The sequence below is a fragment of the Anabrus simplex genome, chromosome 5 (assembly GCF_040414725.1).
Source record: "Anabrus simplex isolate iqAnaSimp1 chromosome 5, ASM4041472v1, whole genome shotgun sequence".
In the NCBI taxonomy this organism is placed as follows: Eukaryota; Metazoa; Arthropoda; class Insecta; order Orthoptera; family Tettigoniidae; genus Anabrus; species Anabrus simplex.
Genome location: NC_090269.1, coordinates 113867373 through 113895286, shown reverse-complemented (window position 1 = coordinate 113895286; position 27914 = coordinate 113867373). Strand labels below are relative to the sequence as shown.

The 27914-nt window shown below is 38.8% G+C and overlaps 1 protein-coding gene across 2 annotated transcripts; it reads right to left on the bottom strand.

Moving 5' to 3' along the window:
- Positions 1–133: 133 nt before the first annotated feature.
- On the bottom strand, positions 134–27914 carry LOC136873831 (leptin receptor gene-related protein). Of its 2 annotated transcripts, XR_011018260.1 has the most exons (4): positions 27846–27914; positions 18058–18256; positions 5162–9097; positions 134–5116 (listed from the first exon to the last, which is right to left on the bottom strand). XR_011018260.1 is itself a non-coding variant. In XM_067147095.2 (3 exons), the coding sequence occupies exons 1-3, from the start codon at positions 27884–27886 to the stop codon at positions 8984–8986; spliced, it is 354 nt and encodes a 117-aa protein (XP_067003196.2). In that variant the 5' UTR covers positions 27887–27914; the 3' UTR covers positions 134–8983. The 2 variants fall into 2 exon arrangements, 1 of the variants encoding a protein (XP_067003196.2); XM_067147095.2 differs by having other exon boundaries at positions 134–9097.

Genomic DNA, 27914 nt, shown 5'->3' with positions numbered 1-27914 from the left:
AGCCTTGCAGTGTCTTCCTACAAGGATGTAGAAGTAAACGGGAGTGAAATACCAGCACTCTGTTATCTATATAATTAAGTCAGAAGTATGAGATGTTCGGGTAACAATCAAGTACAGTATAGAAAAAACAATCTAAAAAGTAAAACATAATTTAATGTACTTCCTTTTATGATACAATTCATACAAACTGATTTAATGGACAAACCACAAACAAAACAGAACAAAGAATGAGAATCTGGATTACATACATACAATATATATATACACACAACACATTTAATAGTCTGCAAGCATTCTACTGCTATTGTTATACATATGAAGTGTTTGAATTATATTTGGTTATAATGAATTAATTAATTAATACCCAAGATCAAACGCAAATTCTGAGTTATAACTTTCAGTGCTGCATTCCACACACGTTAAGGTATGCACAATAGTGTTAACAAATACTGAATTATAACACAACTATTCTAACTCAACAAAAATTTGTTGATAAATTCTCTCTTCTGTCCAATTTCAGTAGAAATGTTCTAACTCTTCTGCAGATTCTATACGAATAAACATTAAAATAAAGATCAGGTAATTCACTAAAATTACAGGAAAAGTAACTTGTTTCTGTTGGCAGAAAAATAACCAGTTTTTAAAATGATATCAGCTTACAATAATAAATGACCACATGGATCCTGAAACAAGAACACAATTTCTTGTATTGTTGAATATCAGTATGCATAGTTCAGTATAGGACTGACTCCCTATTACAAGAAATACCAAGTAAATCCTTAATAATGTTTAAGATTATTTAATTCAGATAAAGATAATCCGAGGCTTTTCATATATTTCCAGATAAACAGTAGCACAGCACCTTACTGCCAAACAGCAGTCCTACAACACACATTGCTTTAGTACAAAATAAACAAGTAAACTGAAGATAAGTACTCGATTAACCTTCAATGGTTAATTCCTCTGGCTTCTGGGGGGGAGGGGTTGCGCGCCATCTTCAACGTTACATTTCATGCCAGGTAATCTGGGGCTTCACAGACACACGCAGGTCACCCATGGGCAGCAACTCGAAAGATCTGCACCATGCTTCTCCGCAGACCATACGTCATTATTATTACTGTTGCTCTCTTTTGGCCCTGACAGCATTAAGAATACAAGATCAAGGATGTCTCCATTTTCACACCTTTCATGGCCTTTCCCCTTCTTTAGCCCATACCCTTATTTCTTGGAGAGTCACCCCCCACTGTGCCAGGCTCCTCACTTTCATCTGTCCTATCCGACCTCCCTTGGTTAACTCTTGTTCTTTTCTGACCCCGACGGTATTAGAGCATTTGAGGCCTAGGGAGTCTTTCATTTTCGTGCCCTTCCAGGAATTAACTGGCTGGCACCGTCATTTTTCCAAGTGTCAGATCCATTCCATTTTCTTTCTTTGATTAGTGTTATATAGAGGATGGTTGCCTAATTGTACTTCCTCTTAAAACAATAACCACCACCACCACCACCACTCTTGAAGAGCCATAACCTTCTCTTGTGACTAGTGTTAAAAGGTGCTGATAAACCTGTTGCTTTATCTCATAAGATTAGAAACCCCATTCCAATGTGTCATTAACATTTTTTATTTTTAAAGTATCATAGAAGTATCTCAATATAAGAGTTCAGCAAATAGAGATTCATAAGAAATCCAGTAAAAAGCTGTAAGTATGGATATTTTTTCTGCAAAGAGAAACATTTTTATCATCATCCCTTTAATATATATAATAAAATAAGTTTGGTGTAGAAATTTACGGACAGCAGTATCATTTAAACCTTCCCATGTTATTAGGTGATCTTCACTACAACTACTGTTTGACTCTTTGGCTGAATGGTCAGCATCGTGCTCTTTGGTTCAGAGAGCCCCAGGTTCAATTCCTGGCCAGGGCAGAAATTTTAACCTTATATGGTTAATTCCCTTGGCTCAGGATATGTGTTTGTACTGTCCCCAATATTCTTGCGACTCACACACCACAATCCTTCACTACAATAACACGCAGTTTTATACACACACCAGATGCCGCCCACCCTTGTCAGAGAGTCTGCCTTATCAGGCTAGAAATAGCCACATCAAATTAAATTAAAATGCAACTAATGTAACATCCAAAATACTGGAAGTCCAATCTTCTCAATTCTACAATACTACTGGAATAACTGTCCAAACGGTAACTAAAATAGTTTAAGTGCTAACAATCCTAAAATGCAGTTAAATAGCATATTTTTAGTTTAATAAGGTTGTCAATAATATGTAAGGATGACACTGACACAAGGGCTTAATGGCCGGCTTTCCACTTTGACAACCAAGGTTTGAATGACTGTGTGGGGCCAAATTTACACATAAAATATCATCCAGTGTCAGGAATGCCCTCAAAACCCAAGCCAAAAACCAAAATGATCAAAAGTAGCTCCAGGCACCACAGAAATTCGTAGTATAAGTTTAAGATCCTTTAATGCGGCCACAATTTTTTAACTAGTATTTATGTTTTAATAATTAAATTATTCTATGCCACTGTACAATATTAAAAATGACCTTACAAGTTACCCAAAAACTACAAATGATTTATATTTTTGTAGGATCAACCAGTTTTCTAACCAATCATATGGCATATTTATTAGATAAATATAAAGTGATTTGTCTTTCATTCAAAATGATACCATAATTAATAGCCGTAATGTAAAAATTGCTTAGAGAAATCGGAAGGTTTAAAAGAGACTTCTGGATACTTTAAGTAAAAAGAGTATATACCATAGGTACTGAGAATTTATGAGAGTTACATTTTTAAAAATTAAAAACTGAGTTGACAACAGAGATCCTGAATTACAAGTCAGTAGTCCTCATAAGTATTTACCAACTTTACGCATGAAAATGTACGCATCATCTACCTGACTGCAACAGTTCAAAGTGAGAAGAAGAAAAACAGCATCAACATACAGACCAGATGATGGTATCAACAAAGTATTAGATGATTTTCATAGACATTAAAACAACACATGATATTCTAAATAAAAGAGTTATGCACTGCCTAATAAACCACATCATTCTCCTTCAGAAAAAGAAAAAACAGAGTACATTAAGTGTATAAATGAATACTTATTTTTCTTTCTCGGGCCATTTCCCAGTTATCTGGGGCCAGTACTAACGTGGATTAAAGCCTAGTTTTACAGACGGTGCCCTTGTAGATGTCAATCCCATGCAGAGAGATGTATTCACTACTGCATGTTTCTGTGATGGTTAGTAGTGAATATGCTGTGTGTAAATAAAGATATGTATTAAGACTATCACATACATCCAGCCCCTGAGCTAGAAGAATTAACCAAATGTGGCTAAAATCCTCAATCTGGCCAGAATTGAACCCAGGACCCCTTGAACCGAAGACCAGTACGGTGACCATTCAGCCAAGGAGCCAGACAATATATGAACGAACGCTATTAAAAAAATTAGTCATTTTAACACATTCACTCCCGTATCCAATTGCCTATAGCGTGTGTTCATGCTCCGGACCATATCAGAGTTAGCCCAGATAAGCGCAACCTTGAACTGTAGCCGTTCCTACACAGCTGTGGTTTATTTTTGTCACAAATATATGCGACAATGATTCTACCTTTTTCTACTCAACAGAAACCACATGGCCTTGGAGATTTTCCCTTCCTACATACTTTTAAAAATTCTGTTTCTGAACGAAGGCTCGTGTCGGCCGAGCTAGCTGCATAGTTAGTTTGATTGCACAACCATGTGTATAGTCACGTTCTGAAGTGTAATCATGGTGTTTAGGGACAATATAAGTGTTGACAAAATTGCCGACATCCTATGCAACGAAGACTCAGGTGATGAACTAATTCCTGAACTAAGTGAGAGTGACAGTGATGACGGTGAAGAAGACTTTTCTGGACATGTGACAGAAAGCACAGTACCTGAAGGTTCCCCTTAATTTGCCCCTCTGCTATCCCATTTATGGCTAAACCAGGTCTAAATATTGAAACAGGCAACTGTAAAGAGATGTCATTTGTAAATCTATTTCTCATAGCTGAATTTCTCGAATACCTGTGCGAACAAACAAATCTGTATGCCAGTCAGGTAATCAGGGATGCACCATGTCCCTTCTCTAAGCATTCTCTTACACAAACCTTGACTCCGGTGACTGTTCCAGAAATGAGACAATTCCTGGGTTTGATGCTCACTACCAGCATAATTAGTAAACCATCACTCAGAATGTATTGGACAGAAGATCCAATTTCCTCCACTCAAAAAAACTATGTCACAAAATCGTTTTGAAAGTGTCCCGTCATTTCTCCACTTCAGTAACAGCAGCGGATACAAGTAAAGCACTGACAAATTATATAAAATAAGACCCATTTTACAGAAACTGTGTGACAGGTTTACAGAGCTTTATACTCCCAAACAGAAAATTGCTCTAGATGAGGGAATGCTAGCCTGGAGAAGGCGCCTAAGATTCTGCTTATACAACCCCGGTAAAATAATAAAAGTATGGGATTTTAGTGAGGATGGTTTGTAAGACTAACACGGGGTATATCTGTAAACTCATGATATAATGATGCAAGTGGTGCACAGTTTTTTACAACAGTGTTGGACTCGCGAAACAATTACAGGAACAGAACACTGCCGTATGTGGAACAACATGGTCAAATAGGGGTGTACACCAGGCAATTCTCAAATGGGTCAAAATGACTTTCAGGAAGGACGAGGATGTATTGCTTGTTTCTCTGACGGACAAAAAGGTTATTACTATCGTAACTACTATCCACTTGGCAGAAATAGTTGAAACGAACAAATCTGGGGGGGGGGAACAACTGAAACCAGAGTCTGTGACTGACTACAATCAACACATGCATGGTGTTGATACTGCAGACCAGTACTTGACACTATCCTTTCATGAGGAAAACAGTGAAGTGTCCAAAAAATGTTTTCTTTTATTTACTGTACTGCTCACTTTTTAATGCATTTTGGCTCTTTCAGAATTCATATCCTAAAAAAAAAAAAAAAAAAAAAAAAAAACCTGAATTTCATGCAGACAGTAGTTAGGAACTAGCTCCAGGAAGAAAGTGAACCCGACATACAAATAGTCACCTCTCTCCGACATCTCAGCATGCTCCACTTCATCAGCCCCGTCACGTCTCTCCGACATCTCAGCACGCTCCACTTCATCAGCTCCAAGTGCACATCCTGCAATTTTACTGCCAAAAAGGGCACTGGCCAAGAATCCACCATATAGGTTAGATGGAAAGAGAAAAGAGCATATTCTCTTGAAGTTTCCCTATCAAATAAAGTACAGTTCCCCTCAAGAAGGGGCAAAGTGTGCTTCAAAAATAAAATTATTAGTGTAACACGCTATTTTTGTGGAAAGTGCTGTACTCCCATTCACCCAGGGAAGTATTACATTAGCTGCCACACCCTCCAGTGATACTAGGGGACTTCTTTAAGGTATGTGCAATATTTTGTTTCCAGGTGTTGTTTAGTTTCGAACTTGTGAAAATAATTTGTTGTTGTTTGCTGTCCCACTAACAGCTGGAATAGCTGGACCAGACATTTAAATAGCCTGCTCAGATGGTGTGCGTGAGTATGTTAAAGCTGTAATATGGACAGCAATATAAATTAATAATGGAACTAACCAGTTAATCTCCAAAAACCGTACAAGTAGTTAGCAGGACATAAAACCAATGACATACTTAACCAGTTCATCTGGTCAAGTAATTCAAGCTGGTAAGGGTTCATTCAAAATATTGAGTCTCTAGCATAACAATTGATTTGTTTATTATTGTTGTTGATTCAGTCATTGGGACATTAAAAAATCCAAGTCAGTAGCCTTGTGACTGAAAAAAGAGTGTCTACTCAGAAAAATTAAGAGATAGGGACAAGGAATGGAAAATATTAGGAGGCCTAACATAGCTAATGTCATTAAAGATGGAGAAAAGAACAGGATTTGATCAAACAAGAGTGGACACAACAGATGAAAGAGAAAATCAAGTGGAAGCATTGCCAATGGGTAACATGACCTGTCATACAAGGTGTGAAACACTGGCATGGATCCATTTATTTGAAAAACTTAAACTGAAAAGCAGCAATGAACTACTTAGCTCATGATGAACTGCTTAAACCCATCACTAATATAAATGTCACAGTATCCATGACAGGAGAGAATAACATTACCTAACTGGAAACAAGGCAATAAAGAGTCATCAAGGACATTGCCGATGATATTGCCTACATAAGTCTATTTTAAATACTGAAATAAATACTCCTTTAGTATTAGGTGCTGGAATTCCTCTTTCTTTCATTGTATTATAATCAATTTTGCAATTGGTATTCAGTAATGTAGTGTGGCCAACAGCCTATGACCTTGTATGTTCCATTTTATCCCTTGCTGCAGTTTTAATCAATATACGGCAAGCACAAGGAAGAGTGAAGTAAAAAGGTTGAAAGAAGTTACACTTGAACTCTCACAGGACAACTCTTACCGAATAACAGAAAAAGAGCCGGTATTTTCAGAATTCTGATACAATGGAGACCACTAGACAATACCAAAGTGTCCATCCCAGGCTGAAATTGCAGGGAAAATGGCACATGATAAGATCATTTCAAAGAAACATTCTTTATAAATAATGGACAGCTGACATTGTCTCAGGAGATGATACCCAGATAACACAGAATGACAGTTCACTAAGTTCTGTCTAAACAGAGGATAACAAGCCAAGAAATACAATGAAACACATTTCTAATTATTATTTAGATGGTTATGAGTAATTGACAGTGAATCTCTGAGTACATTTAGAGCTAATAATTGTAATTTTGTACTGTTGACATCAAAACTTCTAACTTCTGTAAATTTTGGAATCACTCCTTTTTCTCCAAACTGCCATCAGCTTAGGGCCTATAGGAGGAAATGCCTAGTGCAGCAGTTTTTATTTAAAACAAGGTAATCAATTATTCTTATTAGTTAATTAAGAACCATCAGATCAATGAGAAGTAGAGAGATATGGGATAAGCTATTGTTGCCACTATACCAAACCAAACAAAAACCCTATGGCACAACAGCCCCAAAGGACCATGTCCTACCAAGCAACCGCTGCTCAGTCCAAAGGCCTGCAGATTATGAGGTGTCGTGTGGTCAGCACGATGAATCCTATCGGCCGTTATTCTTGGCTTTCTAGACCGAGGCCGCCATCTCACCGTCAGATAGCTCATCAACTGTAATCACGTAGGCTGAGTAGACCTCGAACCAGCACTCACATCTAGGTAAAAATCCCTGATCTAGCCAGGAATCAAGCCCAGGGCCTTCGGGTAAGAGGCAGGTACGCTATCACTACACCGCAGGGCCGGCACATTGATGACACTATCTTACGAGCTTTTGAGACAGAACACTGCTTTTTATTGAGAGGATGGATATATGCAAGAATTTAATTAAAACAAGATTTATAATGTAGGACTGATCTGTCACTACTTGAATATTTGCTGACAAGCTGCTAGTGAAGACCAACATCCAGAAGCTAGAATTTGAATTCCCCATGCCACATCTGACTTACTACCTCCTTAGTATATGTCTCATGAATCTGGATATCTAAACATTCAGCTCAGTACAAGACTCATGTCAGGAATTAAATTTGCTCAAATATCAATTAATACAGAAAGTGATAGACACAGTATTATAAATCACATTGCAGCACATTGTCATAGTGGTCTTGAGTGTCCTAAATTCAAATACCAGCAACTTGGGTAGTTTATTGTAAAATCTTTCTGCAACAGCTGCAGGTGCCTCAAGGACAATAATAGGTAAGATCAGTGCATGGTGTCAGGAACAGCATCCAGCCTTTAATTTGTTACCAAGTAACCTTGTATACTCTGCCAACCCCATATAACAGTGGGAAGATAATGTTGAAAGAAATATATATTTCATCGAGAAAATAAATCTATGAATTTCATAACTAACAATCTCACTTCTTGGGCATTAAAACTGGTAAATAAGAAATTTAGCACATTCAACTGACAAAAAAAAAAAATTCAGCATACAATATATCCCAGAAAGAAGAAGAATAATACCAGTCCAGAAATCTCAAATTTCTTTAAGGAGAAAATATTCCCAAGAAAATAGAGAAATGAGCATTTAAATAACTTATCACAACATCAGAAATACTAAGTTATCTGTAACTTTTCTTTGTTATCGTAATGTATTTCTTCTGTCTCACTTCAGCAACTATAAACCATTAGAAACTAACTATTTAAAAATATAAACAAATCACAAAATTCAATAAATATTAATTAAGAAAAAATATATTCCTAAAAATAATATCAGATACGGAATCATACCAAACATCAGATACTAACATAAATTCAATACCACAATGAATAATACAAAATAAGTCTTCCACAACAATTCACAATGATGCAACCATTCAATGACTGAAAGAAAGATAATTCTACCTTTTATCTAATGATTTAAATAATAATTAACACAATCAGAAATACATCCACCCAACAACAATTGATACTCAGAATCATTAGTACTTTTAAAGTCTGTATAATATACAAAGGCCTGACTAACGTACTGCAATATATAAAAGTTACTTACAATTCACCACAACTGCATGTTACATAACAAACTTAAATAAAGTTTCATGAAACATCACAGTAGAGTGCCACCGTAATGTTCAGAGACAAATCAACAATTCATTAAGACTATATCAATATATGACTAACAAGCCTTCTGTTGAATTTCCTTCCATTTACTTTAATATACTTATACATAGTATATTCCTTCAATATACTGTTAGAGAAACCTCCTAATATTGCTTCCAATATTCTTCCAGCAAAGTAACAAATTAAGTAAAGTTTCTCTACAATAATCACAATACAAATCTTAAAGTCAGTGCAATGGTGGCAAGATTTCTTCCTGCCATCCAACAGTTAACTGCCTCAATCACCCAGTCCACACAAATCTGATCACCACATAATGTAGTCTGCATCTTCCGCATCAAATGTCAAAAAGAATCCAACCAGTGTCGCATACACAACCACATTCCCTGCTAATGTTAGATAGCAGGCTCCCCATTTGATCTAGAAACAGTAAATACAAACAACAAAATTTTTTAGGAAAAACAAGCATATGAAGAAATCATTCACTGGCATTACAGAATCAAAGAAGGGAGATACATACATACATTATAAACTGTTATGCCTTTCAGTGTTCAGTCTGCAAGTCTGAATTAACAATGTGTTCCCACAATCTTCTATTTCCTACTACCTCTGTGACCTTGTTTAACTCCACACCTCTAAAAACTGAGTAACCATCACTGCCTTGGTCTTTTTCTACTCCTGTTCCCTTCTATGGCCAAGATGATTATTCACCTTGGTAACCAATTATCCTCCATTCGCCTCTCATGACCACGCCACCGAAGCTGGTTTATACGTACAACTTCATTTGTAATGATCATTCCTAACTTGACCTTTGCCTTCTCATTCAGAGTACCCTCCAGCTATTGTTTCCACCTGCTTGTATCTGCAATTGTTCTTATGAATAACATATCCTGAGTCCAGCAAGCTTTCACTCCAGTGCAGCAAAGTCAGTCAGAAAACAGACCAGTGTAAAGATATTTTAATCCAGGAGCTGACTTCTTTCTTGCAAAATACTGTTGATCACAACTGCGAAGCTCACTGCATTAGCTTTGCTGTATCTTGATTCAATGTTGCTTAGTATATTTGGGAGAATACACATATTAATACCTGAAATGATTCACCTGTTCCAGTTCTGTATTTCCTACCTCTTAGGTTTCTTCCCTACTGACATCACTTTCATCTTGGAAATGCTGACTTTTAAGGACATCAGAAAGTGGTGAATAAAATGCTTCATTAGCAGAGAAAAAAAAATTCAAGAGATGATTAAAAACCCAGTAAAACACAAGACAAGTAATAAACAAAGCTGTTAAATAAGTCAAGATAATTTTAATATTTATTGCAAAATAAAACAAATATAATAAGCTTACACAGACTTAACAAGAAGAATACTAATAATAATAGGTGTGCCCAAGAATTCTAGTAAAATCACTTTGCTACACTAACAATACTGCTCAGAAACAAATCCTTTTAGTAAAAAGCATGTGTATGTCGAGTCTTCAGTCGAAGCTGGTTGGAACCTTAACAGATCCACCATCAACTGTCACAAGTAGCCTAGTTGTCATTGAAGAGGCATAATTGGAAAATGAGATGAGAGGTAGTTTCCTGTTGCTTTCCTCGCTGTGCCAGAAAGTGAAAGCCTATTGAAACACATTCACCATCCAATCCTTTCAACACTTTCACACCATTCATCATAGGGAGTGACTGCATGATGAATGGCAGAGCAAGCATTATTCATATGTCATTTTCATGTTGCCAAACCCAAGGATGGCAACAAGACAGGAAAATGAAAGTAAAAGTCTTGATTGAGCCAATACCAGGAGAGATAATGTGCTCAGCATACCGTATCTCATCAGAAATCGATCTGAGCAGATAGAACATAATCATAAACTCAGGTACCCCATAGGACATCAACTCGAAAAGACCTACACCAGGTCTATCCAGAGGCCTTGTGCTATTATGATATCATCCATTTACGTATCAGACCTAGTGACCTGTTACAATCCTATAGATCATATAGAAATAAACAAAATGTCTAAATATCTTGGATTAAATACTAACATGCAATAAGGGAAACTGTTCCAATCAAAACACATATGCAAGAAGCTTATCAAAACATTTCAGAAGATTTTAACACAATATTTGGAACAACATGTGATAATATCAAATATTGAAATAATATAATACCCAAATATATTTACACATGCCAGAATAAATATATGATTAGCTCACTACCACACTGGGCAGAATACAAATAATTTATGACTGAAAAGACCTAACGAGCTTGAATACTTTTGTTTGTCCAACCCTTGTCCCGTTTCTCTATGGGGTCAGGTATGAGGTGAGATGAATCTCTTGTAGCAGGCTTTTATGACTGGATGCCCTTCCTGATGTTAACCTCATCAGAGGACTTAATGAAATGAAATGAATGATGTGGTATATGACAACAGGAAGGGAGAGGGTAAGACTCGGTGCCAGCACATTACCTACTCCTGTCAAATAGCTCCACAGGGTCTAATCAAGGCTTAACGTCCCCATCCAATGGACGAATCACCATCAACAGCATCATATGCCCTCACTCTATGTGAGCACTGTGAAGAGGTTTGGAATTTAATCCAGGCTTGCTAGGTGCTTTACATTGCACCGACACAGATAGGTCTTATGGCGACGTACGATAGGAAAGGCCTAGGAGTTGGAAGGAAGCAGCCGTGGCCTTAATTAAGGTACAGCCCAAGCATTTGCCTGGTGTGAAACTGGGGAAACCACAGAAAACCACCTTCAGGGCTGCCGACTGTGGGATTCGAACCCACTATCTCCCGGATGCAAGCTCACAGCCGCGCGTCCCAAACCGCACGGCCAACTCGCCCGGCAATCCAGGCTTTTGGCACTTAATCTAGTGATTAAAAATCGTCTACCACCACCTCCCCTACCCTGCCAGCCAACATTCTGATGGTGAAAATTTTTTTCGACCAACGGGATTCAAACCAGCTAACCACAGTGTCAGACCTTTTAGACTTCAACACTAATGATCATGGCCACCAGATCTGAAATAAGTAAATCAAGAAATTCGGGAATTGTTCTCAATGTAAGAACTCTCTTTTAAGTCTTTAATGTTCTTGGCAAAGTGTTATCTTAAAGATCTCCTATCCCTCTTAAGTTCATTCAAGCCGGGCCGAGTGGCTCAGACGGTTGAGGTGCTGGCCTTCTGACACTAAACTGGCAGGTTTGATTCTGGCTCAGTTCGGTTGTATTTGAAGGTGCTCAAATAAGTCAGCCTCATGTCGGTAGATTTATTGGCACGTAAAAGAACTCGTGCGGGACTAAATTGTGGCACCTCGGCGTCTCCGAAAACCGTAATAGCAGTTAGTGGGATGTAAAGCAAATAACTATTATTATTATTATTATTATTATTATTATTATTATTATTATTATTGTGGGTTACTGTAGTCACATCCTAGTTCGTGAACCATGGGCAACGGCTGAGTGGCCTAGTAAGTGGTCCTGAGAGTCGGGATACAAGTTGCTATGGAATAGGAATAGACATCTCGGACACATTCTGAGTCGTGGCCCTCCTTGTGCTCAGGCGGCTAGGACTATACAATTCACCGGTGGTCCATAACCCGTTAGAGGAGAGATCCTCACTTGGACTATGTGCAAGTAGGGCAGCATCCTGCTTCATGAATTTACCGAGCTCAGAACACTTTAAGCAAGCCTCGGACCTATGGGAGTAATGGAGTCCCACTCCCATTTGACAGGCGAGGGACTTCTTGGAAACAACTTGGCGAACGAAATGGAATTCGATGGGGAGCTATCAATATTAATGGGGCTTATGGAAGAAAGAAGGTAGAACTGGCTGAGGCAGCAAAGAGGATGCATCTGGATGTGCTAGGAGTAAGTGATATTCGGGTAAGGGGAGATAATGAGGAAGAGATAGGAGATTATAAAGTGTACTTGACGGGTGTTAGAAAGGGAAGGGCAAAGTCTGGGGTAGGGCTCTTTATCAGGAATACCATTGCACGCAACATAGTTTCTGTTAGGCACGTAAATGAGCGAATGATGTGGGTAGATTTGTCAGTAGGAGGAATTAGGACAAGAATTCTGTCGTGTATTCACCATGTGAGGGTGCAGATGAGGATGAAGTTGACAAGTTTTATGAAGCATTGAGTGACATCGTGGTCAGGGTCAACAGCAACGATAGAATAGTGCTAATGGGCGATTTCAATGCGAGAGTTGGGAATAGAACTGAAGGATACGAAAGGGTGATTGGTAAATGTGGGGAAGATATGGAAGCTAATGGGAACGGGAAGCGTTTGCTGGACTTCTGTGCTAGTATGGGTTTAGCTGTTACGAATACATTCTTCAAGCATAAGGCTATTCACCGCTACTCATGGGAGGCTAGGGGTACCAGATCCATAATACACTATATCTTAACAGACTTTGAATTCAGGAAATCTATTAGGAATATACGAGTTTTTCGCGGATTTTTCGATGATACAGACCACTATCTGATCTGTAGTGAACTAAGTATCTCTAGGCCTAGGGTAGAAAAAGTGAAATCTGTCTGCAAACGAATAAGGGTAGAAAGTCTCCAGGACGAGGAAATTAGACAGAAGTACATGGATATGATTAGTGAGAAGTTTCAAACCGTATACAGTAAGCAGGTTCAGGATATAGAAAGTGAATGGGTGGCATACAGGGATGCTGTAATAGAAACAGCAAGGGAATGCCTAGGAACAACTGTGAGTAAAGATGGGAAAAGGCGAACATCTTGGTGGAATGATGAAGTGAGAGCAGCCTGTAAACATAAAAAGAAGGCTTATCAGAAATGGCTCCAAACAAGGGCCAAGGCAGACAGGGAGTTGTACGTAGATGAAAGAAACAGAGCAAAACAAATAGTTGTTGAATCCAAAAAGAAGTCATGGGAAGATTTTGGTAATAACCTGGAAAGGCTAGGTCAAGTAGCAGGGAAACCTTTCTGGACAGTAATAAAGAATCTTAGGAAGGGAGGGAAAAAGGAAATGAACAGTGTTTTGAGTAATTCAAGTGAACTCATAATAGATCCCAGGGAATCACTGGAGAGGTGGAGGGAATATTTTGAACATCTTCTCAATGTAAAAGGAAATCATCATGGTGGTGTTGCAGACAGCCAAGCTCATGGGGAGGAGGAAAAGGATGTTGGTGAAATTATGCTTGAGGAAGTGGAAAGGATAGTAAATAAACTCCATTGTCATAAGGCAGCAGGAATAGATGAAATTAGACCTGAAATGGTGAAGTATAGTGGGAAGGCAGGGATGAAATGGCTTCATAGAGTAGTAAAATTAGCGTCGAGTGTTGGTAAGGTACCTTCAGATTGGACAAAAGCAGTAATTGCACCTATCTATAAGCAAGGGAACAGGAAGTATTGCAACAACTATCGAGGTATTTCATTGATTAGTATAACAGGCAAAGTATTCACAGGCATCCTGGAAGGGAGGGTGCGATCAGTCGTTGAGAGGAAGTTGGATGAAAACCAGTGTGGTTTCAGACCACAGAGAGGCTGTCAGGATCAAATTTTCAGTATGCGCCAGGTAATTGAAAAATGCTACGAGAGGAATAGGCAGTTGTGTTTATGTTTCGTAGATCTAGAGAAAGCATATGACAGGGTACCGAGGGAAAAGATGTTTGCCACACTGGGGGACTATGGAATTAAAGGTAGATTATTAAAATCAAAGGCATTTATGTTGACAATTGGGCTTCAGTGAGAATTGATGGTAGAATGAGTTCTTGGTTCAGGGTACTTACAGGAGATAGACACGGCTGTAATCTTTCACCTTTGCTGTTCGTAGTTTACATGGATCATCTGCTGAAAGGTATAAAATGGCAGGGAGGGATTCAGTTAGGTGGAAATGTAGTAAGCAGTTTGGCTTATGCTGACGACTTGGTCTTAATGGCAGACTGTGCCGAAAGCCTGCAGTCTAATATCTTGGAACTTGAAAATAGGTGCAATGAGTATGGTATGAAAATTAGCCTCTCAAAGAGTAAATTGATGTCAATAGGTAAGAAATTCAACAGAATCGAATGTCAGATTGGTGATACAAAGCTAGAACAGGTCGTTAATTTCAAGTATTTAGGTTGTGTGTTCTCCCAGGATGGTAATATAGTGAGATTGAATCAAGGTGTAGTAAAGCTAATGCAGTGAGCTCGCAGTTGCGATCAGCAGTATTCTGTAAGAAGGAAGTCGGCTCCCAGACGAAACTATCTTTACATCGGTCTGTTTTCAGACCAACTTTGCTTTACGGGAGCGAAAGCTGGGTAGACTCAGGATATCTTATTCATAAGTTAGAAGTAACAGATATGAAAGTAGCGAGAATGATTGCTGGTACAAACAGGTGGGAACAATGGCAGGAGGGTACTCGGAATGAGGAGATAAAGGCTAATTTAGGAATGAACTCGATGGATGAAGCTGTATGCATAAACCGGCTTCGGTGGTGGGGTCATGTGAGGCGAATGGAGGAGGATAGGTTACCTAGGAGAATAATGGACTCTGTTATGGAGAGTACGAGAAGTAGAGGGAGACCAAGACGATGATGGTTAGACTCGGTTTCTCAAAGATAAGAGGTATAGAACTAAATGAGGCCGCAAATCTAGTTGCAAATCGAGGATTGTGGCGACGTTTAGTAAATTCTCAGAGGCTTGCAGACTGAACGCTGAAAGGCATAACAGTCTATAATGATAATGTATGTATGTATGTTATTATAATTCATTCATTTCTACATCTCGACCAGGACAGAAATTTTGCTGATAGGATGAGGTAATTCAATTCAAAATCGCAAGGTTTCATCTTACTGAGGATTACCAAGCTGTTCTAAGGTAGGGTGACCAACTAAATTTTCAATTGGAGGACAGACTCTTAACACACGTTGTTCTCTTGTTTTATTTATCTCTGAGTAAATATCTACCACTGTACGCCTTCTGTCACACTTGCTGAGGATTAAAATACAGTTATCTTCACTTTTAGAAGACTTCCTTGAACGTCCACTGGGTGGTCGATCCTCATGACTATCCGTTTCCTCTCTGTGTTTCACTGCTCTGCGAACGCTGCACTCTGAAATTTTCAATTTTTTCGCAATTTTTCAGTTCGACCACCCAATTTCTTTATAAGCACAAGCCTTGGCTCTGTTTTCTTGGGTTATATCAGCCTTCTTCCCCATATTCGATTGTGTGAATTATGTTGTTACCGTAGTTATGCCCAGATAATAACAATGTAGGAAATAAACCATCTGGTACAGAGATTAACATACAACTGCTCAGGATAACTTCTATAGGCTAACTGTCGACTTCCAAGACAGCGAGGAAACAAGAAGGACAAATAATCACGTGAGAGACACCTGGAAAAGGGCCGGAAATTATCCAGGTAGAAGCAGGCATTAAGAGCTGGGGACCATAAACCTGTCAACTTCTTTGAAAAGATAAAGTAAAATCTCGCACTATGCACTGAAATAGCTTTATGAAAGTGCTGAAAGCATCCATACATAACAGAACTAAAATACCACTTATCACACAGAAAACAATTATTTAAGAAATACATTAATTTTCATAGGCGAGTCTGAACTTTCTGACGCTAGTGTACATTCTGTAGTACGTTTTCTTGCTTAACATGTTCATTTTTTTGTTGTCTTAACAAGGTTTCACTGTATATAAATAGATGTGTGTGCCCATATATTTCACCTTGCAGCCAAATCTACCCACCACAGATCACTGGTGTTTGTGTGTCTTTGTAGCCTCAAGTCTCCCATCGTGCACTAATGGTGGTTGTGTGTTTGGAACTGTAGTGGTGCGAGAGATATGGAGGTTGAAAGTGGCCGATTACACATAAAAATAGACTGTTCGTATATTTCACCCTGCAGCCACAACTACCCATCGCAGACTACTGGTGTTTGTGTTTGGTAGTAGTCTCAAGCCTCCCGTCATACGCTATAATGGTTGCATGTCGGTAGCTGTGGTGGTGTGGGAGATGTAGGGATTGAAAGTGATCGAATATATATAGACTTGTGTGTCCATATATATCACCTTGCAATCACAAATACCCACCGTAGACAACTGGTGTTAGTGTGTGATAGTAGCCTCGAGTATCCCATCGAGCACTATAGTGGTTGTGTGTAGCAAGCCATGGTGGTGTGGGAGAGATGGGGGTTGAAAGTGGCAGACTACATATAAAAATAGACGTGTGTGTTTGTATATTTCACCTTGCAGCTACAACTATCCATCACAGACAACTGGTGTTTGTGCATGGTAGTAGTCTCAAGTCTCCCATCGTACACTATAGTGGTTGCGTGTTGGTAGCTGTGGTGATGTGAGAGTTGAAATTGGTTGACTATACATATAAGTGTATGAGTCCATATATTTTGCCTTGCAACCACAATTACCCACCGCAGACCACCGGTGTTTGTGTGTGGTATTAGCATCAAGTCTTCCATCGTACACTATAATGGTTGCGTGTCTATAGCTGTGGTGGTATGGGAGAAGTGAGGCTTAAAAGTGTCTGACTTTGTCATTGAATGAATTAAAATGTGTAAGAATATACTAGAAGGATTAGAGTGGGAATGTACTCTAGAAGGTTGTGATGTGTACAACTTTGTTTTATATACCATCTTTGGTTCATCTGGCAGGAGTATGGTGATCTCAGAACCATAAACAGTTTGCTGCTTGAGTACATCTGTCAGTATTTTCTGTAATTCTTGAATATAATTGAAGCAATAATCCTAACTGGCAAAAACAAAGGAAAATCAGTCTTCATACCTAGAATTCCATTGATCTCAAATGATTTGTCATTTTGTTTCTAACGATTACAATTTTTTAGCGAGATTAGCTCATAGTATGACTATCAATAAGACATGGGGTCAAATATTCCACTATTGCGGAGTTCATTTAATGAACTCATGCTTTTGACATGGTCAGCTATATATTGCTTTCTCACGTGTCGAACAAGCAGAAAATCTGCTGTGCATGCACCAGACGAGACAACAAATAAGACTGTATTTTGATTAAATTACTTGGTACCGGTATGCACCCCGCAAAAAGAATAAAAATAAAAGAAACAGAAAAAGAGTGGTCTTTTAATGCATATCCTCTGTGTTATATAGAGAAAACTGCAAGGATGTACAAAAAAAATATATAGCAAAGCAAGTTGTCTTCAGGTAGTTGGTTCATTAAAGGCATAAGACATCGATTCCCCATCAAAATGACACCAAGAGGCCATAATTTTATCAGTACTGCTTATATACAATTATAGTAACAATGCGGTGATCATGTAAACCTAAAATGCACGCAAAAATGTTTACCTCCAAGTACTTGCCATGTAAGAGCAGCTTCCCTAATTGAGAAAGTGGCTTTAAAAATAAATACATAGAAAGACAATTTCTTACCACAGGTTCAGGAGACGGTGATCGGGCTAAAACAATCGGTAAAGCAAATGATGATACAACGAAGCCCATGGTGATAAAGATAGCCAATTCATACGCAGCCATTGTGCTAGATCCAGAGTTCTCATTGTAGCGTCGAGCAATTAAAGTTGGTAGGGGAGACAGAAGATAAAAAAGGACAACAAAAAATGTCCACCAAACTCTAAAAACAGAGAAAGCATCACATTTAGAATAGAAATAGCATCTCTGCACTTTCATCACTAAATTTACAACGGAATTTCCATAACAGACATTAAAATGTTACAATATAATAATGGTTTTGGTTCCATTCCAAAGTGATACACTTTTTTTAACCTGTGAGGGGTCGCATCCGGTTGTTTCAACGATTTCTACTTATTCTGATCAATCCTTCCGCGAACACTGTTTATTATACTTCCTCCACCTCAGTACCTTTCAATGGACTCATCCACACCACTGGTATCCCTCTTCACTCCTTCAGTAAGAGACAAGCTGGCTATTCGGTCGTTTCGTTCGCACGCGATTCCTCACATTACCTCTCTCCGGTCTATTCAACCATACGCGACTTACAGCGCAGACTTATTTATAATGCGGAAAGTGCACTGTTATCACTCATTGTAGAGTATAAGGAGAAGGAGCATTGTCTAGATTTGTGTTAAATGAAATGGTAATGATAATGTTCCTAGATCAACTATTTGGAAAAGGCTTAGAAAACTTGGTGCACCAGAGCACCTTATAAGGAACATCCAAATGCTATATACTAATTGCAAAAGCTGTGTCAGTATAGGAGATGGTCACTCTGAATGGTTCAGTACAACCAAAGTAGTACAACAGGGAAGTGCCTTATCACCCCTTCTATTCATAGAAGTTATGGATACCTTTTAAAGGAACTAAAAGGAAAAGGTAATAAAGATCTTCAGGCTCCGGTGTTTGCAGACGATGTGGCAATATGGGATTGAAACAGAGGATGGAGTGCAAAATAATCTGAATGCATGGTATAAGAAGTTTGATGATTATGAAATGAAAGTGAACCCATCAAAAACAGCAACATTGAAAATCAGCAGACATAATACAGAATTCAACAAAAAAATACAGGACCACCAAGTTGCAGTAGTACACCAATTCAGATATCTGGGAAGCGTAGTGACTAGTAATAATACAGCTGAGATAGAAATAACAGAGTAACCAAAGGCTCTAACTTTTACATACTATTTTAGACACCTACTATGGGATGAGAAGGTTCCACAAAGAACAAAAGTAACCCTGTACAAGTCATATTTCATTCCCATCCCTACACATTCTCTGGAAACCTGCACACTAACATCAAAGGATTGTAGTAGGATTCAAGCCTGTGAAATGAAATTTCTTAGAACTGCCCTCTAAAGGACACTACTTGATCACGTGAAAAATGATGAGATCCGATCTAACCTAGGACTAAATGAATAGATGGAGGAAAGACTTAGGTCATCTAGACTTAAATGGTTTGGGCATGTTAAACGAATGAATAGCACATGGTTACCATGTGCTTATTTGGAAAAGAGAATAACAGGTAGAAGACTAGCTGGAAGACCAAGAAGAAGATGGATGGACCAACTGAGGGAAGACGTGGAGAGAAGAGGATGGAATTGGGAATCTGTCATGGACAACAAAATCTTTCTGAATAGGCAACTTTGGAAGACGCTTGTTTTCGAACACCCTACCCGGCTCGCTGGAAGGACAAACTGATGACGATGATGATCATCATCATCATTTTAAAAGTATTTTCCATAAACAGAACTTGAATTTTTATTTTCAATTTCATCAGCAAAAGGCAATCTCATTATTATAATTATGTTAAAAAGGAGTTTTCTGTGTTTAAATAGTATTACCTTATATTATTGTAACAATAAATAGCATATTATGTAAGCATTTGGTATTTTATTGATTTCCAATCTAAACGACCGTACGCAACTCCTGACGTTACACTCGGCATGCGACCCCTCACGGGTTAAATTAGAAAAAACTATTGTCCATAATTATAAGCATCTCTTACTAGAATTAACAAGAGTTGAATCATGGCTGTGAAATAATAATATGGGTATGGTCACATAAAAAGCATGAACCCTCACAGGACTCCTCGAACATACTTAGACCACAATGCTCCTGGGAAGAGGCCAAAAAGAAGACCTTGTGATGTTTGGGTAAAATAGATAATGAAGGACCTTGAAATTAGAGATGTGAAATGGTGTCGCATATATGAGCAGCTTCTGTGGACGGATAGAACAAACTGGAGGAGACTTGTACACAACCGCACCCGGCTTGCTGGAGCGAAGAAATGATGATGATTCTCACAGAACTGGGGTGTTTATCATAGGGACAAAATTTGAACGGTTGGAGCTGGGGTATTCATACTGGTGAAAGAAGAATTTGCAAGCTACGAAATTAGAAATGTAAAATTTTAGGTGTAAGGCTCATCTCTAAAGATAATAGGCAACTTTATGTTTTTGGTTTATACACACCTGACAAGGGTGATGCCGATGCAGAATTACTTGATAAGCTGAAAAGGGTGATGCTGATGCAGAATTACTTGATAAGATAATCAGGATCTGGGGAATGATACAGCGTGAAACACGACCGTAGCGGATGACCTCAATTTATCAAATATTAACTGGGGAAGTAATTCGAATGAATGAATGAATGAATGAATGAATGAAAACATGATCTGGCAAGGATAGCTGAATCAGAAAGTGACAGAACCAACTAGAGGGAAAAATATTTTGATGTGGTGCAGATAAAACAAGAAGAGCTTTATAGAGAAACTGAAGTGATAGACGGTGTAAGTGATCATAAAGTTGTTTTTGTCATAGTTAACAATAAATGTGATAGAAAGGTTGTAATATCACATGGCTGATAAGACTGACATTACAGAATTTTTAAAAAGCAAATATGATTGGTGGAAATGTTTTGAGTTTTTTATGTAAACAGCCTAAGAGATGGGTTTCAAGCAACTGTGTGAAACAGGTATGTACCTTTAAAGATGGTAAGAAATGATTGTGAAAATAAGGAGAGATTGAAAGAACTTACTAGAAAATTGAATTTAGCAAAAAATAAAAATATGATGGCAAACATAACTGGCAGTCATATAAATTTTAGTGAAAAATGGAAGGGTATGTATAGGTACTTTCCAAGCAGGACATTCCAGGGACCATAAATGATGATGATGCTTGTTGTTTAGAGGGGCCTAACATCTAGATCATCGGCCCCTATGGTACAAAATGAGACAAAATGAGATTACAATTTAAAATTAATAAAAAATTCATCCACTGACCAGAATTCAAAATATGTTGAGGAATGAACTGATGAATATGAATTTAAAACAATCAGTGGATAAGGCGCACAATGCCTCACATTCCCAGAAACAATATTACTGACCAAGGGACTGCTTCCAAAGCCCAATCCTGAATCGATGATGCTTGTCTAAATGGGCCAATATCTATGTCAACAATCCCGCATAATAGCACTTATCAATAGTAGAGGAGAACCATGGTATTTCTCGCGGTACTAATCAAAGGTAGCGTAAACTCGCGGTGTTCCAAACATTATGGTACTACTCGCACGTATTGTGCCTCATACAGGTAACGCAGACCTATGGTGTTTCTCACACAGTGGCGCCACTCACAGCCAAGGCAAACTGATGAGGTTCCTCACCTAGGTGTACTAATCACGGGCACCAGTATTCCCGTGGTGTTCCTCACATAGTGGGTACCAATCACAGGCAACGCAGACCCACAGTGTCGCTCACATAGTGATACAACTCACAGGCTACACCCATACCCATGGTGTTGCTCACATGGGTACGACTAACGGGTACTGGAAACCTACAGTCCACACCCTCTGCTGCTACGAATCACAAACCTATTGTGTATCTAACACAGTGGCAATACTCGCAAGTAAAGGCGACCCATGGTGTTCCACACGTGATGGTACTAATCAAAAGTAGTTTCATGGTTCTAAGACAATCATCCCTTGGTCGCCCCTTTTAGTCGCCTGTCACGACAGGCAGGGGATACCATGGGTGTATTTTTCGTCTGCGTCCCCCATCCACAGAGAGTAGAGAGAGAGAAAAAAGAAGAAAGAAGGGATCCGTCACTTCGAAGAATGAAGTAACGGACGAAGAAAGGCAAGGGCCACGAAGGGTGTGAAAATGAAAGACTCCCTAGACCTCGAATGCTCTAATACTTTGATGGTTATGAATTTCATGTTTTTGGTCCGTATTGAACAATATATAAGTAATAATAATAATAACTTAAATGTTTCCACCTTTTCAATACAATATATTCACAAGATTACAAAATTATACGGTACTAGTTTCGACCAAGGGAGGTCGGACAGGATAGACGAAAGTGAGGAGTCTGGCACAAGTAAGTGGAAGCAAGGCTAAGGCTCAGCTAAGGGCCCCATGGTCGCCAACCCACGCTCCCAAGTTGAGAGCCCGTTCGGCCCCTTTTAGTCGCCTCTTACAACAGGCAGGGGATACCGCGGGTGTATTCTACATGTGCGTCCCCCACCCGCAGAGGGTAGTGTGTTTGGTCCGCGAGAGGTATTTTATTTCCCTCAAGTCCACCGGCAAGCCGGTTAGGACCCTCCTTATCCGCCACCTGGGACGCGCCACGTGGGAGTATCACCTCTCCCCCTGCTACGCCAGCGTAGTAGGTTCGTGAGGGACCATAAATGAACCAGAGGATTGTACATACGAGAACTTACAGAAGCATAAGTATTCAGTCAGCAAAATGTAAAGATAGCTGGATATAAGAAGAATGTCAAGGTGTAGAAGGTTACTGCTACTGGTGAAGTACTAAATATTACCTATGATAATATATTTACAAAAGGATACCAAAGTTGAGAACCAGAAAAGCATCCGAGATTGAAAGATTTCTGGGAATATACTGTGCTAAACGTAATGGGTTGGGATATAGTACCAGATCTGAAATATTTATCTGATTACTGTTTGCATGAAGGAGCTATACCAAATGAATGGAGAGTGGCTGTAGTACCCCAATGTACAAGGGAAAGGGCGTTAAATATAAAGCAGATAATTACAGGCCAGTCAGCTCGACGTGTTGCATGGGAAAGCATTGTTTCTAATTATATTAATAGGTCTGAAAAAGTAGTAAATAGTTTGATAGAAGACAGTTCATTTCGGAATGATTATTCCAGTGTGGCTCTAATTGAGGGGTATCGCTGCTACTGACCTATCCAAAGCTTTTGACAAAGTAAAGCTAATGAATTTTATTTTTTACTTGTATTTTTTACAATTTGTTCCACGTCGCACCAACACAGATAGGTCTCATAGCAACGATGGGATAGGAAAGGCCTAGGAGTGGGAAGGAAGCGGTCATAGCCTTTAGGGTACAAAGTCGACAAACTTGACCATATCAGTCCTTAACTGGTCCGTATTGACTCGTAATAACAATAATGTATAACAGGTATACGTATAAATTCTTCAAATATTAATAATATATTGACAGGGTGGACCAAACAATCACCCGTTATATATTATTGTTACTTTAGGGTACAGCCTGGTGTGAAAATAGGAAACCATGGAAAGCCATCATCAGGGCTGCTGAACTGCTGATGAAAATTAGGGCAATTGGACTCAACAAAAAAGTGGTTGAATGCGTGCCTAAATTTCTAGGAAACAGAACTCCAAGGATTAGAGAAAGTGAAGCATTATCTAAACAGACCTGGCCAACAGCTGGAAGTTGTATTATTTTGATGATGATGCATTATCTGATCCTTAAGAAGGGGCCCCCATGAGGCAGTATTAATGGACCTATATGTATATAAATTATATGACCTATATGACCTATATGTATATATAAATTATATCACAGATAAGGACTTCTGCAGGTTGTAAGTTCCATCAAGAGGAAAAACAGACTCAGTTTTAATTTTGCGTTGATGGAATTAATGTACCTCACGGAGGTCACTCCAAGTAGTCAGGGGTTAATATAAGAAAAGATCTTCATTGGGAAAATCACTTAAATGGGATTATAAATAAAGGTAACAGATCTCTTCATATGGTTATGAGAGCATTCAGTGGTGGAGGTGGTGGTCGTTATTGTTTTAAAGTAAGAATGTAAAGGAGAGAACATGTAAGTCTCTAGTAAGACCCCAATTAGTGTGATTCCAGGGTATAGGACCAATACCAGAATTACATCATACGAGACCTGGAAAAGATCCAAAGGAAAGCAGCATGATTTGTTCAGGATGATTTCCAACAAAACAGTAGTGTTACAAAAAAATGCTGCAAACTTCAGACTGAGAAGACTTGAGCAGCTCGACTAAGCAGGATGCACTGATCTATCAGTAGGGAGATGGCATGAAGTGACATTAGTAGATAAATAAGCTTGAGTTGAGCTTTTGAAAATGGGAAAGATCACAGTGTGAAGATAAAGCTGAAATTCAAGAGAACAAATTGGGGTACATGTTCTTTTACAGGAAGAGGAATTGGGGTTAGGAATAATTTACCAAGGGAAATGTTCAATAAATTTCTAACTTCATTTAAGAAAGGACCAGACAAACAATTAATAGAGAATCTGCCACCTGGGCGACAGCTTTAAATGCACATCAATGATGACAGAGTTAAATGATTGATTTATATGTTGGTAACAACTACACACACAAAAAAAACTTTTTGCATCACTCCCAGAAATGTTCATTTAAAGACCAGACAGTCAACCCTAAAGTTTGTTTGCAAACATCACATCTAGGTGCAGCCCTACTCTTAGAGAGAATAGCAAATTGAAATGATAAGCAACATTTCAATTCGAGTTAGAACACCAATAAGCAAGCATTCGAGACATGTTCTGAACAACATAGTCGAGTTCCATGATGGCAAGAAGGACATCAACATTTGATCATTTCACATCAAGAAGGATTATCAATAAGGTAAGTTGCTCTACAAGAGCAACTAAATCAAAATTATGTACTGTAGTTTGAACATGGAATTGTTTCAGACCAACCAACAGTAGTTGATGACTGCCGTCACTAATTGTCGGCTTTAGAGAACCCCAAGCTGAATGCTTCAGGACTAAATTTGCCATTCATGGTGGCAGCAGGACACCATGTGACTAATCGAACTGGTAGGAACACTCAGTATGATGTCAATCTGTATTTCCAATGGCCATAGAATAAAACCAATGGCCATGTCAAGTTCCAGCCTTTATGTATGCATGTCTACCAGTTAATCCCATTCCTGATACAGGATCAAGGAAGAGATGAGAGGAAATCTATGTCATGTTCTTGTGATCAGATGACCTGCCAGGTGCCAACCTCAGCTGAGGAGCTAATGAAGATGAAATGAGGGTGAATGTAATTGGGTAAGGAGGTGGAAGGAATCAGTAGTAGCAGCCTATAATATGAACTATCTCGGCATTTTCCTGGAAGTGCAAATGGGAAACCATAGAAAACATTCTCAGGATAGCTGATTGCAGGGTTTGAACCCACTTGTCCCCCAATGTGGAGTTTGGTTCCATAGCCACAGCATGTTAACATGTGCGGTCACAGCTTGGTAAGGTCCAGCTTTTATACAGTACCTCAAAAAAATTCAAATGGGCAAAATATCATGCTCAATGGACTCCTTAGAACTGGTGTAAGGAAATGCTTTCCTATGAACATTGCATATGTCTGAACTTGGATGACTGCTATGTATTTACAAGCAAGCAGGTAATATTGCACATAACAGACACTGTCCTTGATATGCACAGCAAGGTAGAGGCTCATTGATGTCCGGGAGTGGCATTATACAGGGATACCATACCACTCTCATGCCTTAATGTACAGAGATGACATTCTCCACTCAAGCACCATATTGTCAGCATCTCGGAGATGACTTAATGTTTTTGTTTTTTTTTTCCTTTACGTCGCTCCGACATGGATATGTCTTATGGCGACTATGGGATAGGAAAGGCCTAGGAATTGGAAGGAAGCGGCCGTGGCCTTAATTAAGGCCCCGGCATTTGCCTGGTGTGAAAATGGGAAACCACAGAAAACCATCTTCAGGGCTGCCGACAGTGGGGCTCGAACCCACAATCTCCCGATTACTGGATACTGGCCGCACTTCAGCGACTGCAGCTATCGAGGTCGGTGATGACTTAATGAACAATAACTTCCATTTCTATCGTGCAGTTATCGTTAACCCCTTCCTTTTTAGTTCTAGTCTCTGCCTGTTGCCCAGACATGAATCCCATGGAAACGAGCTGTTTATGGACATCCTGACTGACCATGTACAGAGTCTGTAAGACCAAGAATAGTTTTGGTGATCTTGTGGATGTAATGCTAAGACAGCTCAAGCACATGGGGAAGTGCTACATAATATAAACACAGCCAAGAAGGACTAGAAAATCTCCAAATGAGAAACCAATGATGTAACCTTGTTTGGAAAAGTATTAATAATTGTTCAAATCAAACCCATTTTAGTGAAGTGGCATATCTATATACTTCATATGTGATGCAGAACTTTTCTTGTGTATATGACTCTACAATATTCCTTAAGCTATTTGAAAACAAAGACTTACAGGCAGGTGAATGTCACGTTTCAAATCAGAAAATTCATGACATTTTATAAGTACAGTAGGAATAAACTAACTACAGTAGAAGCCCAATATAATGCAGTTCGATATACCATGGATTTGGGTTAAACATGGTGAAGAGTATGCACCCCCACGAATATACAGTATTAATTTTGTTAGTGAAATTCTTATTTTTGAGAGTCAGCTTAAAAATGGGAAACCATGAATACCATTTTCAAGACTGCCAATGTAAGGTTAGAACACACTTTCTCCCGATGCCACCTATACATACAGTAGTTCCAGACAGTGTACTATAGTGGTCAGTAAATTTAACTATCTGGTATGTTGTCATTTCACAGCAACAATCATGCTAACACAGTAACTCAGCAATCCTTTCAGCCTTTCAAGGTCCCAGTCAACAGAAAACAGTACAGCACAGAACCTGTTATGGTCTTGACCTTGGGAGGTGTAGGACTGCATTCCTTGGATATCACAGAAGCAACTGGAAACAAACAATTCCTGAACTTCCTATGAATTCTTGCCATGTCAAGCAACTGTGCTCTTGGAACTAGCCAACAAAAATGCCCTTACTCCACCTACCCTCTTAGACAATAGTACACTACTGTCGCCCATAGTATTTAATTTCAAGTTCCCTGCATGCACGTGATGTTGCAGAAAAGGAAAGCATATTCTGTAAGTGAAACTCAAAGTAGTTGATCACGTGAAGAACACTGAATCACAGGCAAGTTTATCACATGAATAGTATGTTGTAGTATCTTTTCTTAACCTCCCGCCCTGTAATTTGTCCCTCTACAAGCCACCTTCTGATATACTGCGATATATAGCTATAGCAGGAGAGAGGCAAGGAACTGTATGTCTCCCTAGAACCGCGTTATATCAGGCTTCTAATGTATACAGATAAATTTCTCACAGCTACAAAATTCTAGGAAACCTGCAGTAACTTTACTTGTTTTAGAAGTTGTGCCATTCTTTACATCAAACATTAAAATGGTAGGCATTGTTCATGTTGTTCCATTCTCTCTAAACCGCAATACACTGCCTACTTTTACAACAAAATCTAAAAGATGCCATCTCAAAACATCAGAACACAGGAATTAATTGTATCCCTAGAATAGAAGTCACCTAAAAACATGCAATAAAGAAAAATTAGAAAATAAATAAGTGTAATCTTCAACAAAGAATTAAATCATGATAACTTACTGATACTGTGGTAATGCACATCCAAGAATAACCAAAGTCATTCCAATCGAACCAGCAAATGCCAGAGAG

Coding starts and splice junctions, on each gene's coding strand:
- LOC136873831 (XM_067147095.2), bottom strand. CDS start 27,886: ATGACTTTGGTTATTCTTGGATGTGCATTACCACAGTATCA. Junction 18,257..27,845: donor TGTGCATTACCACAGTATCA/GTAAGTTATCAT, acceptor CTCTGTTTTTAG/AGTTTGGTGGACATTTTTTG. Junction 9,098..18,057: donor CACCGTCTCCTGAACCTGTG/GTAAGAAATTGT, acceptor TACTGTTTCTAG/ATCAAATGGGGAGCCTGCTA.